This window comes from Amphibalanus amphitrite, unplaced genomic scaffold (genome assembly GCF_019059575.1).
Source record: "Amphibalanus amphitrite isolate SeventyFive unplaced genomic scaffold, NRLGWU_Aamphi_draft 000807F_arrow, whole genome shotgun sequence".
Taxonomy (NCBI): Eukaryota; Metazoa; Arthropoda; class Thecostraca; order Balanomorpha; family Balanidae; genus Amphibalanus; species Amphibalanus amphitrite.
This window is the reverse complement of record NW_024882301.1, coordinates 41,587-59,971: the sequence shown is the minus strand read 5'-3', so window position 1 is coordinate 59,971 and position 18,385 is coordinate 41,587. Positions and strand designations below refer to the sequence as shown.

At 47.8% G+C, this 18,385-nt stretch overlaps 1 protein-coding gene across 10 annotated transcripts in view; it reads right to left on the bottom strand.

The window, feature by feature from the left end:
• Positions 1 to 1,923: 1,923 nt before the first annotated feature.
• The window catches only part of LOC122366454 (diacylglycerol kinase theta-like), a 42,094-nt gene continuing 25,632 nt past the window's right edge, over positions 1,924 to 18,385 (bottom strand). For 5 of the 10 annotated variants that reach the window (XM_043338734.1, XM_043338739.1, XM_043338741.1 and 2 more), the window contains exons 11-18: positions 13,871 to 14,083; positions 13,099 to 13,233; positions 10,208 to 10,382; positions 9,170 to 9,318; positions 7,470 to 7,655; positions 4,708 to 4,990; positions 4,236 to 4,500; positions 1,924 to 3,639 (exon numbers count right to left, since the gene is read on the bottom strand). In XM_043338734.1, coding sequence (XP_043194669.1) covers positions 3,553 to 3,639; positions 4,236 to 4,500; positions 4,708 to 4,990; positions 7,470 to 7,655; positions 9,170 to 9,318; positions 10,208 to 10,382; positions 13,099 to 13,233; positions 13,871 to 14,083 — 1,493 coding nt within the window. In that variant the 3' untranslated portion in view covers positions 1,924 to 3,552. The remainder of the gene's footprint in view (positions 3,640 to 4,235; positions 4,501 to 4,707; positions 4,991 to 7,469; positions 7,656 to 9,169; positions 9,319 to 10,207; positions 10,383 to 13,098; positions 13,234 to 13,870; positions 14,084 to 18,385) is intronic. The other 5 variants (XM_043338733.1, XM_043338736.1, XM_043338735.1 and 2 more) reach the window with 1 other exon arrangement.

The following is an 18,385-nucleotide window of genomic DNA, read 5'->3' as shown; positions in this document are numbered from 1 at the left end:
ATTCCCATTGAGGTGACAAGAATTAGCAAAATAGTGGTTCGGGCGCTTTTCAAAAATAGTACCGGACGCTGTTCCTCTTGTGACGTCATAGCTCCGTGACCTGACCTGACCCGGTCAATTTTCTTGCACCACACGATAGCCAATGCTTGCCCCAACATGCATGGGAAGTTTCATCATGATCCATCAAACAATGTGGGTATCACCGGCAGAAAACCTAGGGATTCGGCGCACACGTTTGGTAACTGTCGGCCGGAGGCTGTAGCCTCTTATGACGTCATAACTCCGTGACCTGACATGACCCGATCAATTTTTTTTCGGCAAAAGATGCGCAAAGGTTGCCCCAGAGGGTATTGAAAATTTCAGCCCGCTACGACAAGCCGTTTAGCGTGCACTTCGAAAAAAACCTCAGGGGGGGGGGGTTGATACAACCCCCCCCCCTAGGCGTTCTAGGGTTAATAGGTAATGCGCGTTACGCGTTACGGCAATATAATGACGAATTGAAATGGTCAATTGCTAGTGAGTTGAGGGAGGCGATGATGCCTTTCACCTTGGGACCTTTGGAATCAGTTGATCGTTATGAAATAACTCTTACGCTTATGCGATTTTACAAACACTTATCACTAATGTCTATCCATTCAGACGAGTCTCGTGATGCCGCCCGATCAGTCATTAGTTATCGGCTGACCATAAATGATGAGTGAACAATAAAAGGCAAGGTAGTATAACTATTATTTGTTAACATTGGCATTCACAAGGCGGTACCTACTTCGTTTTTAAAGTGCAAACGGTGGTCATTATAGGTAGGTACAGACAAAGAATGTCATTTTTATCACCCGGCACTAAGAGCAGATTTTCGAAATGTTCACCCCGTTTCTGGCAGCACGCTGCACGGATCTTCCGTTACATTCTGTTCGGCGTCTTTCGCGTTTCGCGACGTCCTATTCGACGGCCGACTCAAATGCACAGCGCAGAGTATGCGGGCAACGTTCTCTGATGCTAGGCGGCACAGTATACCAGCAGGCGCTTACTTACACTGCCATCTGGTGACAGCAGTGATAAGCTCGTTGGTGCTCGGCGGCACAGTATACTCTCAGGCATCTACTTCTACTGCCATCTAGCGTCAACTGTGGTGAACAGATGGCGCCAGGCGGCACAGTATACCCACAGGCGCCTACATCCACTGCCTGAGCGAGAGTGCGGCTAAACAACTCTCACTTGTGCTAGGCGGCACAGTATACCAGCAGGCGCTTTCTTACACTGCCATCTGGTGACAGCAATGATAAACTCGGTGTTCGGGCACAGTATACTTTCAGGCACCTACTTCTACTGCCATCTAGCGTCAATTGTGGTAAACAGATGGCGCCTACATCCACTGCCATCTAGCGAGAATACGGCTAAACCACTCCCACTCGTGCTAGGCGGCACAGTATACCCACAGGCGCCTGCGTCCCCGCCATCTAGCGGCAGTCTTAGTAGGCACCTTCCGCTGGTGCCGGGCGGCACAGCATAACTTCAGGCGCTCATATCTACCGCATTATAGCGGCAAAGGCGGCAATTATTCTCGAGTGTCTTGCCTCTCCTCTTACGCTCGGGCGTACAATATTTCTATTCCGATTTCATCACACGATGAAAGACTTGGAAACATTGAGTTGCAAACTAAAAGGGTGTTATTTTCGTAGAGTGTTTGCTATCGTTATTGCATGTATGTGTAGTTAAAAACCATGTAATGTGTTGGCCAGTGCAAATTGTGGAAAATAGACAGTGTCAGGTGTTCATTGAGCAGCAAGGAGTGTACTTACTTCTTGTTCACCTAGGTTTTCTGCGCAGACACCCTGCATCGCATGGCTCTTCCGCACAGCTGGCATTCAGCCTGCTCTGGCCACCATCCCGGCCCAGTCTGATCTCTGGCCCGACACGACCGGGTACAGCTGGTATATTTATTGCAGACATAACAATAAAAAACCAACCGAAAGGGCGCTGGTCGGGCCAGGCCGGCCGGCGGAGCCGAGTCGAGTACGGACACACCGGCGGCCGGGCCCAACAGCGCCACGCCACACTAAAACCCAACGCCAGCGAATCACGACGATCAGAAACTGCAACCCTACGTACAACACATAGAAAACATGAGATTGTCTCGGTTCGCGCCATCGGGCCTTGCCGGCGTATTGTTGAGTGGAACGGATGGGTTGCCACACAACAACTGAGCCCCAGGCCGGCACTGCCCGATGGTGTGGTTGGTTCCAACCACGACCGCCGAGCGGCGCTGTCGTCGACCGGCAGCGCCGCCCGGCCAGCTCGTCTCGCTGACGCTCTCGCTCGCACACCCACCCACACGGACGCACACACAGGCGGCGTGTGCCGCCGAGGACAGCGCGAGCCGGGCAGAGATAGAGAGAGGGGGGCAGACCCTGTGGAGTGGCGCGGCGCGGCGGGGACAGGAGGGTAGCGGCCCGGGGCGGCCGATTCGATGTTGGCAGGGCGCCACCGGTCGCGGGAGGCATGCGGTCGAGCGCTACTCTAACACCTATACATGCACGGTACATCAGAACAGTGAGCACGAGACAAGCAGTAAGATTGGCACTGTCGGGGCGCCGTCGCGCCGACGGCCGGCTACTCTGGGGCGGCGCGACCCGCCGACACGGACTAGGTGAGGGGTGTGAGAAAATATCCCATACTCGGAGCTTGTCTCGAAATCAACCGGAACAACATATACCGTTCGGAGACAATGCTACACGAGCGCAGCGGCGGCGACGACACGCCGCCAGCCGGCGCTGTGACCTGCGACATGTGCCCCGGGGCGGCTCGCGGTGCCGCCCCGCACGTCTGGAATGTCGCCGCGTATACGATTGTCGGGCCGTCCCACTGTTGCGCAAACCGATTGTGAGCGGGCCAGTTCGCCCGCAACAAGGACATATAAAAATAATCTGACAAGCTCTACGGAATATCTAGGTAAACTCGCGTACAAAGTGATATTTAAGACTATGGTAACAACAAGGCAGCGTCTGCAGCAAGCGTCGCCGATGGCCGTAACAAATAAATACATACCTCAAAAACGGCACTGCGCCCACCACATACTGACACACCTAAGCTCGGCGCGAGTCCGGTGTGCGCTGCCCGCTACTGGGCGTGCGGGGTTGTGCACACATCAACTAACACCCACTGGGGCGGCGGCGGCGCCGACCACTAGCTCCTAGGGCGCCGGCGGCCCGGTCACACCCGCTCGCCGGCCGGGGAGGAGGCCGTGGGCACCAGCTGAGCGCCGCCGCCCAGGCTCGGCTCCGTGCTTCTGCGGCGCAGCTTGGTCGACTTCAGCTTCTTCAGCATGGTGGCCTGCACGCGCCAGGCGCCGCGCGCGCACGGGTGGACACAGACAGAGAGCGAGAAAGAAGAGAGGGGGAGGGGCAGGGTCACAGACTGCGGCGCGCCGCGGCGGCACCAGAGGTGGTCGCATGCTCCCTCTGTGCCGCCCTGGCGGCCGGCGCGCGCGCGACAGCGAGGGGCCGGGGCAGGGCGGACGGGGAGGGAGGGCAGGGGCGGCGCTGGTGCGGACTCTCAGTCGCGGGTCGACTCGCCTTCCGTGGATACCAGCGAGGACTCTGTATTGCGGCGGCGCATTTTGATTTTCTTTAGCATTGTCGCCTAAAACAAAATTTCAAATAATGTCAACGGAACAGAAAAGTTACCATTAAAACACAGATCACACAAACAAGAACCGAGGAATAATGCTGACAGTTTCTGGGCATGACCCTGGGGAATCGGCGGATATGACGCTTCCTAATAATTATTCAAATTAATATGACTTCAGCCAAAGCTCAAATTTTACGAGCATTAGTAAATCAAATAAACACAATATCATTCATGAATGAAATACCATGAGCATGTTTCACAGCAAAGCACAGACAAGCCATTGAAAATAAGCACCGACGAATAGACGGTTTTGATACGAAAGGTCAGGTCACAAAGGCCAAATGCCCCAATTAAATTGATGATCAATTCCCGCTAAACCTTATGGCTTATGTTTTATTTCGTTAAATATCATCCGAGCATCTTAATACAACTATTTAAAGCGTCAAGTCAATGGGGAATAAACCACTTTTTGACTTTTAAAAGGGCTTGTATGTTTTTCGCTACTCAATAAATTATTTTTCGCTCTCCCCCAACACCGTACGTCGTTTTTGCCCCTTTGATTGTCACCCGATCTCCATGTGATCCCTCCTCGCTCTGCTGCCGCTCACCTTGAGTGCCGACTTGAGGACGACCACCTCTCCGGCGGGCTGCACCCACGGCTCGCCGTCCACCTGTACAGGCATGTCTGTGTGCAGGTGGATCCGGATGTGGCCGCCCTGCGCCACGCGGATCGACGAGCGCAGGCCCGACTGGATCTGGCCCAGGTGCACCACGCCCGTCACGCCCACGATCTCCAGCATTCCGTCCCAGTGGTTGGGCGTGCCGAACTGGTCGTCCTTCTCCGGTCCCCACGGGTTGGCGCCGCTGCCCCAGCTGCGCGCGCGGTGCGACAGGGTCAGCGGCGGCCGGCAGAGGTCGCGCGGGTGTCGGGTGGGACTCATGGCAACATAAATAGAACTGCAATGCTCATATATCGGTACAAACTTCACGGTACTTGCAGTTGGCAGTCAATAATCATGCATGTGCATACCATTAATATGCAATAGCATAAAGGCTCTAACCATTTAGACCGTTTCCCACCTGAGGATGTTCAAGATGATGATGCCCTCGACAGGCGGCAGCTCCAGGGGCTTTCCGTCCACCTCCACCTTCATGTGCCGGTGGAGGTCCTTGCACATCTTCCGACTCATCATTTTCCGCAGGCCCATCTTCACGTAGACGCCCTTGTTGTGCAGTCGGCTGTTGAACTTGTCCGGGTTCTCCTCGCGTGCGTTGTGGAAGTCCAGGCACAGGTCAGCGTCGATCCCAATGCCGAAGTAGTTGTTCATGACGAAAATCTGTGTGTTGTCTTCGCTGGTGGAACCTGCAACAGCGATAACCCATAGTAAAGTGATCTGATCGTAATAAGTACGAGAGGGCAGGATAGAATCAAAGCTTCTTTAGGATATTTGAAGCGTTTGAAGTGTTTATGGGTTAGTAATTTACCCAAACATTGGACAAACGGCTAAGCTGAAAATGCTCGTCGTTGGGCAGAATCAGTTCCTAGGAATCCTTTAAAGGTAGTGTGCCACCTTTGAAAGATTTCCCATTTTATTTTTCCTAGGATAAGAAGCTTCTGTTTTTACCTAATATCGCAAAAAAAATCAAAAATGGGCCTGGAATAGTGCCTTTTTCGCCTAAAAGTTTATCGGTTTTTCGATATGTACCTATAACAACTGTAGTGGGCTCACCTGCAAACAGGCGTCGGCCAAGTGTCGGCAACAATCGCGAATGCGGCGCACATGTGACAATAAGCAAAGGTCATTATAGTGTTACGACCAGGGGGCGTCGAAGTCTAGTAGGAAAATCTGGCAATCCCCGGCGTGACGTAACGTCGGGGATGACCGACGGCACCTTGCACTGAAAGATACGGCAGAACGGCTATTTTTGAAAAATGATAAAAAATACTTTTGTGCTGTTATGACACATAAAATGCTTATCAGCATGTTCCTCATCATGTGATAAAGCCATGTCCGTGGTCGAAAATAGCTGAGCCCCTCCCAATTTCCAACCACCGACCTCATAAGCAAAGGATGTAAGCGTAATCCTTAAGGGCGACTTTCCTATACATATCCGTACATATGCGTCCTTATGGAAATCGGTAGTGTGGCGATTGGCGACGCGCGCGACATCTGTGTGGCGACTGTGGCGACACCTGGTGGCTGCTTTTCTGCTGTATGTAGGCATTAGGGTTTTGCCAGATATGGTTCCTACTGCTACACAACTATGTTGACCCAATACTAGAAAGTTATTTTGCCAGTAAAAGGCAAGCAAATTGAAAGTCAATTTATAAAATTGCTTATAAATGATAACGAGAAAATAATAAAGAAGTTTTGATTGAATATTTATTAAAATATCCAACCGTGAAACTATATTCTGGTAGGTTTAGTAGAAATTACTCCGTGCAACCTTGTATTTAGGGCCTTGGTTACGACCATACGACGTACGGGAATGAGTTATCAGCTGTCTAATCGTAGACAACACAATGTCGAGCCTTAAACTGTAAGCCTGTATTGGTATTGTTTCTTTTATTTGGCTGTCGAACATTATTTATGGTTTGAAATATGATTTTATGTAAAATAATTGATATGAAAAAGCCGTCTCATAAGTTATGACCCCATTTCACCACACGCAAGTGGCAGAAATGACAATGATCAGCTGACGCATTTTTCCTGGCCGAAGTCAGAGTGCGCGGCCCGACGCACCACGCGTATTTGGAAATTCCGACCTCGTCGAGCATCAGAAGCCACCTAACAGGCGTGTTCGAAACCGCAGGAGATGATGATGAACGGGTTTATCGAAACTTGATTGGATGAGCCTATCGGTAATAGCGATTTTAGTGTGTGCATTTATTGTTCATAGTGGTGTGAAATGTGGTTGGGGTACGACCGACAACCCGTCGGGGCGAATTTCGCACTGGGGTACTCAAAATTTGAAGAATTTAAGACGTTTCCATGAGTTTTGAAGGTATGGATAAGTTCTAAAAATCCGGTTCTCCTTATCCGGGTCATTAACTCCATATGGTCCAAGAAAGCTGGCACACTACCTTTAATGCTGGCAATGATATTCGCATGTACGATGGGTGATATATTATTCAAAAAACAATTAGCGAGACATGCTGTGAAGGTCAACGACTGCAGTAAGTAGGGCTTTATAGCAAAGCGGCTAGCAGCAAGCGCTTGCTATGAACAGAGTACACGCATGAGATATAACTTCCCTCATATTCTCCCAGCGGAAGTGGCTGTTGTAGCGTGTAGACACGTAATTGCCGGCCCTTAACTAAGCTATTTGAACGATGGCATCACCCGCTTTTTTACCGTGCAACCAATCGCACACTATCAAATGGGGATTAGTGATGAATGATTTCCTTTCCATCGACCATTGTTGCCAGTCAATAGGGTTATGCCAAAATGACTCTGCATAGACCTTGAGTCCCATGCTGTCTGTTGAGTGGATAGAGAGCAATCAATGACCATGATGATGAGAAAGATGAAGGTGTTGATTAGTGATGTCAGTTATGGAAAATCAGAATACCGATACCAAACCAAATACCAACCAAAACCGTGGAGAAATACCGAAACCAAACCAACTTGGGAACATGAGGGAAATACCAACTTTTTACCGATTTCTTAGCCTCTTAAACATTAGTGGAGGTTCATGAAACCAACAAAATACCAAATACATTACGATTGAAATACCAAATACCAAGTTGGTATCGGTTTGGTATCGGTATACCAAAAAGTCGGTATCCGATTGACATCTCTAGTGTTGATGACTGTCATTGCGCTCTCCCTGTGTCTCACACTGCGAGTTGGGCAGCGCTGACTTGGTGAAGTCCACCTCTGAGCCCTTGTCGTCCGGGTGAAACACCACCGTCCAACGGTCCAGGCGGACCTCCTCGGCATCGATGACGTCTCGCAGCAGCGTGTTGGGATCCTCTCCGCCCGAATAGCCGGGACCCCAGCGCAGCACTCGCGCCAGGTCGTTCCCTGTGGCGGCGGGCATGGGGAGGCTCAGTTGGTGGCTTTCTTTGTTGGCCAGCTCAAATGCTACAGTTTTGCTGTATGCTATAGTTTTGCTCGGATTTATATCTACAACATTTCATTGTAATGAAGTGAGTGATGTGTGTTACGGGCTAGTTCGACCTTCGAAAGCAGCGGAAAAGCTGGTTTCACGGTCAATAGGTATTTGAATGCATTTTTGCATGACAGTGAGCTCTGGAGGAACCTGACCTAAATGGCATTCGTATGACAATCACATCCACATAATTTGCAAATATATATTTAACGAAGTTTTTATGAACAGTTCTTTTTTTCGTCGGTTGCCGCTTCACATAACAGTATGACCCAATTTTTGACATTTTTAAGTGAATTAGTGTATGTAAGGCGGAATATTTGCACCAATGCGCAATTTCGCAGTGAGTTCCGCAGTTCACTGCTAGACTTACCAGTGAACTGAGCCACTCCATGGTCATTTAGCCACTGCTAGTACTTAGTGAAGACTGCGGAGCAATTCAAAAGGCTTTCCCCACAGAAGTGGGCATTAAGTAGGCAGTAAGTGCTGGCTGCATATGGCCAATAGTTGTGGCTAATATCAAGAATCTTGGCTAATATCACGATTTAGCTCGTGTCAGCATGACTACCCAACCCATTTCTGGAAGACAATTAAAAGGCGTCGTTGCGCCGCCACCGACAGGCTGGCATATTTACAGTTTCACGAGCAGCAGCTAGGGTTTCGAGGCGCCCAAATAGCATTTTACATGAACAAAGCTACTTTATACTATCAACCAATGACTGAACCAAATGTGCATGCGTAATTGCGCCATATATTTCAGTGGTTAGCGGACTGGACAGTCAGACTCGACTATTTTAGGCTGCGATACTCGTTAACCTCGCTCCCGCAGTCAAACCTCGAATGGTGCCGAGTAGTAAACGCTGCAGCACGCATCCAGATCTAATTTCGAGCCGTTTCCATAGTGCGTTAGTGGTAATTATGAGTCATAGACCGAAAAAGAGCTCGCCTAGTGGGACTTCAGAGTGAGCGTGTACACGAAGGATTTACGTCAGTACACGGCACATTAACATCACACGGTATTCGCTGCGTTGCGCAGCGTGCAACCTCCCTGGGACGCCACTATAGACTTGATGCGGTCTGACCTCTCTTTGTCAGTGGGAGTCAAAAGCTGTGCATTGTGCGAGGCAAGCTTCCTTTATGTTCTTTCACAGGAGCCCATGGTCCAGAAACAAACGTTTTTTTTTTCTTCTCGTAATCACCATGAAAACCGTTACTGCTGACCGAGTAAAATGCGTTATACGGCACAAACTACATATATCACCGCTGCCCAGAGTAGTTAGGTACAACGTAGGCAGTTTTACTGGACAACATTTCTGAGTTCATTCTCCCCACCACACTGGTGCTCTGAGAGCACATCATGACCTAACTGGCCGGCATTCAGTACACTTTCCCCACTGGTGTTCCCCATTGGAGTCCACCGTGTGCTTACCAGTGCCGAGTGGTACGATGGCGCACGGTGGGGAGGAGCACTCGCTGTCCTGGCCAACATTGTCCAGACACTGGAGCACCCAGCCGATGGTGCCGTCTCCGCCGCACACCAGTATCCGGTAGTCGGGCACCTTTCGGAACACGTACAGCCTGCCGGCAGACAGACACACAGGTGTGAAGGCACTGTCAGACTCACAGAGTGTCCGGTCACGGAAAGGTGGACACAAAGGAACATGGGGCAGACAAATACTTGTTATTTGTCTTCGTGTGCATTTGTGTGTGGGTTGTCTTTTGAAAATTGTCATATTCAAGAGGCATTTTGCCCAATATACATTTACAGCCTCTATATAGCGTTTTGTTGTTTTGGACATTTTATTGTTCAAAGCAACTATCGCACTAGATGAACTTGGGCAATGGCAGTTGTCAAAATCAGCTCCAAAAACTACCCTAGGAACATGTAAAACTCGAAAAAGTGAGCCAAGAAGGTCATCAAAGGTCAATAACCTTGACCTAACCTTCACGTGACCTTGACTCCCACCCACCCAGAGTAGTTGACCCTATGAACATTCCGACAAAATGCTGACAAGGATTTGGGGATATAACTATTTACAAAAAAAAGCAGCACAGCTGAATCGTCCGAGTGTCTAATAATGACTTCCTTGGTCAGTGTAAACAGCTATCGGAGCATGGACTCAGACCAAATCTCTGCACACGGTCCATGTCGATGCCTATTGAGACATGCTGCGAACATTGCTGAGCCGAACAGACGCAATACGAACCGCATCGATAGTAGTCACTATCACGGATAAGAAATATTAACGTATAAAAACAAGCGAGTGCGATGTGAATGCTTTGAAAAACCGGCATCTCTCCTCCCATGCGATCGTTTTTTTTTTTCTCGGAAATATTGATTCTTGAATCGTTACGTACAGTGTTATGGTAAAAAGGCTCGACTATATAGCATAACAATTGAGCACTGTAAACAATCACCCGTTAAGGATTACATGCGCCCTGTAGCACAACTGTTCTATCTACTGACCCGGGCAGCGGGCCGCCGTTGTCGAGGTCGAAAACCTGGCTGGGGTTGACCATCCTCCTGAAGCTGGTGATGAGCTCGAGGCCCTGGCAGCCGCCCGACTTGACGTTGACGAAGAACAGCACGGGCCGCACTCCGGGTGGTATCAGCTCCGGTGACAGCGACGGCAGTATCATCACTGCAACACGGGGAGGGGTCACAAACATACTGACTCTGAGCATCGGCCGCCCGACGAGACGGCGATATAACCGTCACCATTGTAACGACCTTGAAACAAGCAACGAACGACCTTGAAAACAGTGGAATATGGGAAATGTGTGGTGTGAGCTAATAGTTATAGACAAACACTATTCGTTAGAATGTTTTTTTTTCTATTGAAAAACAACCGGAGCAGTTCTCGGTCGGGAGGTGTTTTCCATACTTGCCTGAGCTTGGGGCAACTTGATTGGGGCCTAAACGGTACTTGTCAGGTTCATAAAAAAAAATCAGGGTATAGGCTCCCGCAGGCGATCTACCTGATGGCACCGGTCGCTACTCGTATGGTTAGGCTCGGGTGCTGATAAACACCATTTCCATGGGCACAGTCAGATCCAGATCAGCTACATAGGTCAATTATAGCGCTCAATATTTCACCAACATAACGCTTTAAACCAAAAGCTGTAATGGTCATCCGATTCAAATACCCCATGCTTGATGTATTTTGTCGCACCTGTAACCCTTGACACCCCAAATTGGTAACTGCCTTAGTCTCTGGTTTTTTTACCTTTTGTATCCAGCAGCCTGCCACTATAATTAGGGTCAGTTTGCAAGACAAATTTACGTAGAAGGAATTGCAAAATATGCTGAGACCCACAGATAATGAGCTTTTCCGTCAAGCAGACATTTAGTTTTAGTCCAAGCTGAAATCACCAACCGAGCAGTGGCAGCTCCATACACGCGTGATTGCAGGCGATTTGACGGCACCCTCATGCTGCCCAGCGCAACAGTCACCGGGGTTGCTATCGGCTCTTTTGGGTTCGCTATGACAACCGGCCATTCAATGGCGGCTTCGTGCCTGGTTTCGGTTATGTCAGGGAACTCAGATTTGCTTTTCAATAGAAAAACACAATTCTAAAGAATAGTGTTTTAACCCGCGCCCGGCTGGGGGTCCTGGATTTCCACGCCCTGCTGGGGGGGGGGTGTTTGAACACCCCCCCCCCCTTGTAACTCGGCTCCTGGGCCACGTAGCGATACGCGGAAGGCGGCGTTCGAAAGAGCGTCAAAAATAATGACGAAATCACTTCGGTCAATTTTTTGGTCAGGTCAAAGGTCAGGTCACCAGAGGTCATTGAAGGCAAAATTTCGCCGATTTCCAGGTCGAATGTCGAAAATTTCCAAGAAGCCAACGCATAACTCGGGAACCAATAGAGCTACAGTGCCGCAAAAAAGTGCATTCGATAGCCCTATTAACGCCCTTTCTGAATAATTCTCTCAGATTTGACCTACCGTCAACGGTTTTGCCTGCAGGGGGCAAAAACTGCAAAAATAGCGGATTTTTTTCGGAAACAGTTTTTCTGCAATAACTTTTGACCCAAGCCTTGTACGAGCTTACTTTTACCAGCATCGTGTTCCTCTCGTCAAGACGCATCGAATGAGCTATAACTTGACCTGGAAAGGTCAACTTGAAAATTTGACCTCAGGTCAAGGTCATGACCTGACCGGAAAGGGTCATGTTGCATATCAGTCGAACCGTATCGTCTAGCTGAACACATCTAAGGCGTTTTTATCGCTCTAGCATGCCTCTATCAAAAGTTATTTGCGAAAAACTGTTAGATACCATTCGTGACCTAAGATGACCTCAGGGCATAAACAAGGGTCACGGACACCATTTTCATGTTCAGTGTGTCTAAACCACTTGTAATTCGGTGTTTGGGAGTGTTTATAATGTCTTTCGTCCAAAAGAGGCGCATTTCAATTTTCTCCCATTGACTTATAATGGGGAGGTCGCAAAATTGACCTGACCTTAGGTCATCGATATCAAAATTCTGAGATATACATTTTGTACATGCTATTGCTCTTAGCAATCGCTGAAAGTTTCAAAGCGATCGGTCACTCGGTGTAGCTATGACAGACATTGAAACTTTTTATGAGGTGAGGTCACTTCAAGTGACCTGGTGACCTGACCTTGAATGACCTTGGTCTGAAATTTTCACAACATTTGTAGAACTGATGTATGATAAGGTGTACCAAAAACGGCGGCGCGGAGCGCCGCCGTTTTTGAGATATTCGCGAAAAACCACAGGGGGGGTGTTCAAACACCCCCCCAGCAGGGCGCGGGTTAACTATTGACAACAAACCTTCGGTTACAGCCAGAAATATTCGAGTTTCTTGCAAAAAGAGGTTGATACTTTACTTTGTCACTGAAGCCATATATCTTCTGTCCGATAGTTAGCTAGCTAACAAACGGTGCTCATGCAATTGCGTGTAGCTGGCGTTCCTTAGGTGGCATCAAATCGCCACCCCAGGAATAGTGATTGTTTATACTCAAGCTTACATACACCGCATGTCTTAATGCTTACAGCAATGATCACCTCAGCAATGGCTGGCAATGTAGCTAATTGCACTTTCGCAAATGTGCCCAAACACAGATGTTGAATAGACCGACGAACATGAAAGGTCCATAATTACCGGCATTCGTCCATGACACATAGCACATTGCGCGGTCCTTATTACCACATTTGTGTTTATATACCGACCGGAGCTTATGTGAGGTAAGTCGGTGTTTGTCGATCCTGAGCTACTAGCTCGGCAGCTGCCGCCGGACCGCTGCAGCCGCCGCGCCGCCTATGTGTCGGGTGGTAGTTTGTCCCCGCCGCATGCTACCAAGCAGTTGTTTATTCTCATCACATACGTACCCAGCAGATGTTTGTCCTCGTACGAGGCCTCCTGAAGGGCGTAGTAGGCGCGGGTGCCATCCTCGGCGTTATTGTACACGATCACCAGCGAGCCGTACTCGTAGTAGATGGGCCCGATCGATGAAAATTTGTTTGCTGAATGTGAGAGAAGAACATAATCTAATTAATAGATATATTCAGCAATTGTATATCTAAGGATTATACATAATGGAAGCAGTAATTTATTTCCCTCAGGATTTCTGAGAACATCTTAGCACATTTTTTTGGGTTGTTTTATTTATTTCTAAACAAACCCGGAAGCTAACGCAAAATAACTACTGGAGTTAGGAGATGCTCTTCACGAATCTAGCCAACCGCACTCACTCCTGTCAACGCACAACCTCATATCTTGTTACCTCCCGCAAAGGAAACATGTGATCTCATCCATTTACCACCGATACAACTTGCCAGGGCGTGACACCCCATAGGTCCAATAGTTCTTCTCCAGCGACACCAACCAAGAACGGAGAGGCCGTGGACCCTGTTCCCCGGTGTGGACCCCGATCCCCGGTGTGGACGCTGTTCCCCAGTGGCCAAGGACCCTGTTCCCCGATGGCCGTGGACCCTGTTCCCCGGTGTGGACCCCGTTCCCCGGCGGCCGTGGACCCGTTCCCCGGCCGTGGACCCTGTTCCCCGGTGGCCGTGGACCCCGCTCCCCGGTGCGGACCCCGTTCGGCCGTGGACCCCGTTCCCCGGCGGCCGTGAACCCGTCCCCCGGTGACCCCTCGCTGACCTCTGCCGAGGATGGCCAGCAGGATCTTCTCGTACTGGCGCTGGTTGAGGTTGAGCGGCAGGTTTCCCACGAACAGGGGCACGCTGGGCCCGTGAGGGTCCCTCCGCTCGGCCAGGTGGAACCGGGCCAGAGTCATCTGCAGCACTGAGTCACGGCTGATGGACTTCATCAGCTCCCAGGGTCGCTCGTCGGGCGCCAGCTCGCGTACGTTCACTGTGGGCAGAACGGCAACAACCGGGGATGGTGATGGACTAAGCTTAATTTTCTATTAACCCTCGCCCCGCTGGGGGGCCAATTTGCCCCCCCCCCCCGTGGTTTTTCCTGAATAGCAAGAAAACGGCAGCGACTAAGAGGGCTAGAAAAACGCGGTAAAAAGCAGTCGATAGCTTTCAATGCGTACGTTTGAAAGTATTTCAGTCATTTTTCATCTTAGAGCAATATTGGGGTCACTGGAGGTCATCAAAGGTCCAAATTTGCCAAATGCCATTATAGTTCTCAGGAAACATGCATTTATCTCAGGAACTATGATAGCTAGAAAAACGCACGGAAAAGCAATCGATAGGTTTTGGACTCTTCTTTTGATAAGATCATAATCGAAATTGACCTTAGGTCAACGGATTAGCCTCCAGAGGGCAAAAACTCCAAAAATAGCTGTTTTTACGAAATGTGTTTTTCGGCAATAACTTTTGACTAAAAAAAGCCACAACATTTCTATTGCCAGAATCGTGTTCCTCTCGCCGAGACGCGTCGAATGAACTATAATTTGACCTTGAAAGGTCAACTTGAAAATTTGACCTCAGGTCAAGGTCATGACTTGACCGGAAAAGGTCATGTTGCATATCATTCGATGCATCTCAACAAGACAAACACAATGAGACCAACCCCAGCGTCCTATCTCTTTCCAATCGAGAGTTATTGGCAAACATCTGTTTGTAGCCTCAAATGACCTAGGATGATCAACAGTTTCTTTCTACTCTTGTAGAGGCTATCAGCAAAAAAGACACCTTGATCGTCACGGGTGGTCCAAATCATTGTGATTCTGAAATATTTGGACTGTTCCTATGCGTACACACGAATCTAGAGGCATTTTCATTTTTCTCCATAAAAGGTCACGCCACTGACCTGACCTTAGGTCAGGGATATAAAAAATCCGAGATAAACAAATTGTAGGAGCCCATAACATCATGCAATCCACCAAGTTTTAAACCTTTCTGACAAACACTGCAGGGTGGACATGATTGCAAACTATTTTTAGGCTTGGTCAGTTAACTTGACCTGGTGACCTGACCTGACATGACCTATGGTAAAAAACTTCACACATTGTCCAAAATTGATGTACAAAAAGCTACTCCAAGCGGCGCGGCGCTACGCGCCGCAGTTTTTTATTCACACGCAAAAAACGCGACAGGGTGGTAACATATGCCCCCCCCCCACACAGGGGCGAAGGTTAAATATGGCAATGAAAATACGCTGTTATGTCAATGAAATCTAGAGTTGTTCATCGATATGATTCAAGCTGGGAGAATATGCTAAGATCACCGAGCTGTATAAGTTATAACCTACATCCAGGTTTTTCAAGTTTTTAAGAAAATTTGTCTGAATAGCTCCAATTGTTAAACAAAAACTGTAGAAATAGCAGTTTTCATGAAAATGGTTTTTCGTCAATAACTTTTGACTCAAGAGAATCACGACATTACTCTTGGCAGCATCGTGTTCCTCTCGTCGAGACGCATCGAATGAACTATAACTTGACCTTGAAAGGTCAAATTGAAAATTTGACCTCAGGTCAAGGTCATGACCTGACCGGAAAGGGCCATGTTGCATATCAGTCGATCCGTATCGTCGAGCTGAACACATCTAAGGCGTTTTCATCGCTCTAGCATGGCTCTATCAAAAGTTATTTGCGAAAAACTGTTAGATACCATTCGTGACCTAAGATGACCTCAGGGCATAAACAAGGGTCACGGACACCATTTTTATGTTCTGTGTGTCTAAACCACTTGTAATTCGGTGTTTGGGAGTGTTTATAATGTCTTTCGTCCAAAACAGGCGCATTTCAATTTTCTCCCATTGACTTATAATTATGGAGAGGTCGCAAAATTGACCTGACCTTAGGTCATCGATATCAAAATTCAGAAATATGCCTACATTTTGTACATACTGTTACTCTTATCAATCGCTGAAAGTTTCAAGGCGATCGTTCAGTCGGTGTAGCTATGACGAGGTTTGAAACTTTTTCTGAGGCGAGGTCACTTGACCTGACCTGGTGACCTGACCTTGACAGCCCTGGGTCTGAAATTTTCACAACGTATGTGGAAAATATGCATAAATAAATGTGCCAAAAACGGCGGCGCGGAGCGATATCTGCGAAAAATCGCAGGGAGGGGGGGGGGTGTTCAAACAACTCCCGGCCCGGCGCGGGTTCATGAAGAACACTAACATCAGGATATCTGAGGTTAAATGAGGTCAAACTACATTTTTGTTGATAACTTCGGACACAATGAGGGTAGAACTTATAAAATAGTGTCATTGTGTTCCTTGTGATCAGCCGAAGCGAATGATATGCGATATGATACGATTTGGGTAACTTAAAGGAAATAGTTCACTTTTAACATGGGGTTTTGAGGTGGAATAGCAGTTTCGTAGCTTGAGCTGAGACTAGCACAAATCAGGAGCTTTTACGGCTCAACGATCACCCTAGACGAAGATATTCCATTTCTCGTTCCGAAAAGAGTGCCTTGTAGAGGAATGCGTGCCTTGCACAGGAATGCAGCCACGTCATCGTCAGCCAATCAGCGTGCTGCTTACAGCCAATGCAGTATGCGTAGGTTTGAGCTACGCAATATGATTGGTCAATGCGTAATAAGCTTCCGCGTCAAACATTATTTTACATAGAATATAGTTCGTCCTATATTAAAATATAGAAAATAATTGTTTTTACAAAAAAGTTTTATTTTATTTCATGATTATTTTTAGCATAAAAAATCATAAATCAATAGCAAAATACTGATTTCAGGAAAGTGGACTGTTTCCTTTAAACTTAATCAGTTAAGTCACGTTCAGTTAACCCGTGCCCTGATGGGGGGCATTAATTAGCCCCCTCACCTCTGTGGCTTTCTTGAATAGCAAACCAACGGCGGCGCTGCGCGCCGCCAAATTTTTTGTACCTTTTAAGACATCAATTTGACACATTCACACAAAATTTAAAGTCATAGCTCACCATAGGTCAGGAGTTATTGAGGTCAAACTGAGCCCGAGGTCATGTTCGAGCCAAAATGAGCGAAAAACATGAAATCTTGAAACGCTCTCCAAAGGTACAGTTAACAAGCAATTTCAAAGTTCTTTATGTGGTCGTTTAGAGACAAGATGGTGCTACAAACAAAACCGATATCTCGGATTTTCAAAGTTTTGTGAATTTGACCCCCAAAACAATTTTTTTTTTCTGATAAAATAAAAAAAAAATCCCAAAAATGTTTTGAATTTCCAAGAACCGGTGAATATATGCTAGTCTCTACTCTCTTCTATATACATACCAAATTTTTTATCGATACCTTCATTTTTTGCCAAGTTGTAGCGAAATCTTCAAAATTGATTACATCAAATTTTTCAACTCGATTTCTAGCAATTCTAAACCACGTAGCGCAAAACAAAGAACACCATTAGACTCCCCGTGACGAGCTGCATCGAATCGATACTCACTTCATGCAAAAATGTCAAGTTTGAAATTTGACCTCATTTGACCTGACCTTTACCTTACCTTCACCAGAACATATCCTAAACTTGCCCTAAAGGTTGCCTGACCCACATATTCGCATTTTTCATGTATGTAAAATGAATCATAAAACATGTATCTCACGACACTTTCAGATTATGACCCTCAGTGACCTGACCTCTGTGACCTGACCTGGTATCAGTGACCTCAAATAGCAAAATATGTGTTTGGCAGACAATTCTCCGTCCATGATTTTCAATAGCATGCTCCTTGCTCGATTTCACAACACATTTCTTGAAATGCCTGTAAACGATGAAAATTCGACCTTTGACCTGACCTGTGCCGTCATCTTGGACCGAGGTCAGTGAAATTGGATCACAAGGTAGTTCATCGGTGGGCCTATCCAGCGTCTTTTGAATTTTGAAATTCGGCCGGTAATTTCCCGAGATCTTAGCGGGGGGGGGGGGAGGAAACGCCCCTCTCTACGGGTGGTATAGGGTCCGCCGATAGCCCCACGGGGCGCTGAGTCATATGCCGCGAATGCAGCTTTCATTTTCGGGGATATGTTCTTTTCTGATTGACCTGATCTTGACCGTGGCATATATATGCTTAACTGACCTCTGCATGAATCTGACAATCGTGTAGCACATGAAAGATTGTGCACAATGCTGGCAAAGTTTATTACGAGAGACGCTCAGTACGAGGCTGTAAAGCCCATACTACCTTAAGTCCAATATCAGATGTTTGGCCTGACGTTGACCCGACCCATGACCTCGAAATTCAAGTTCAAAGTACTTATTAAA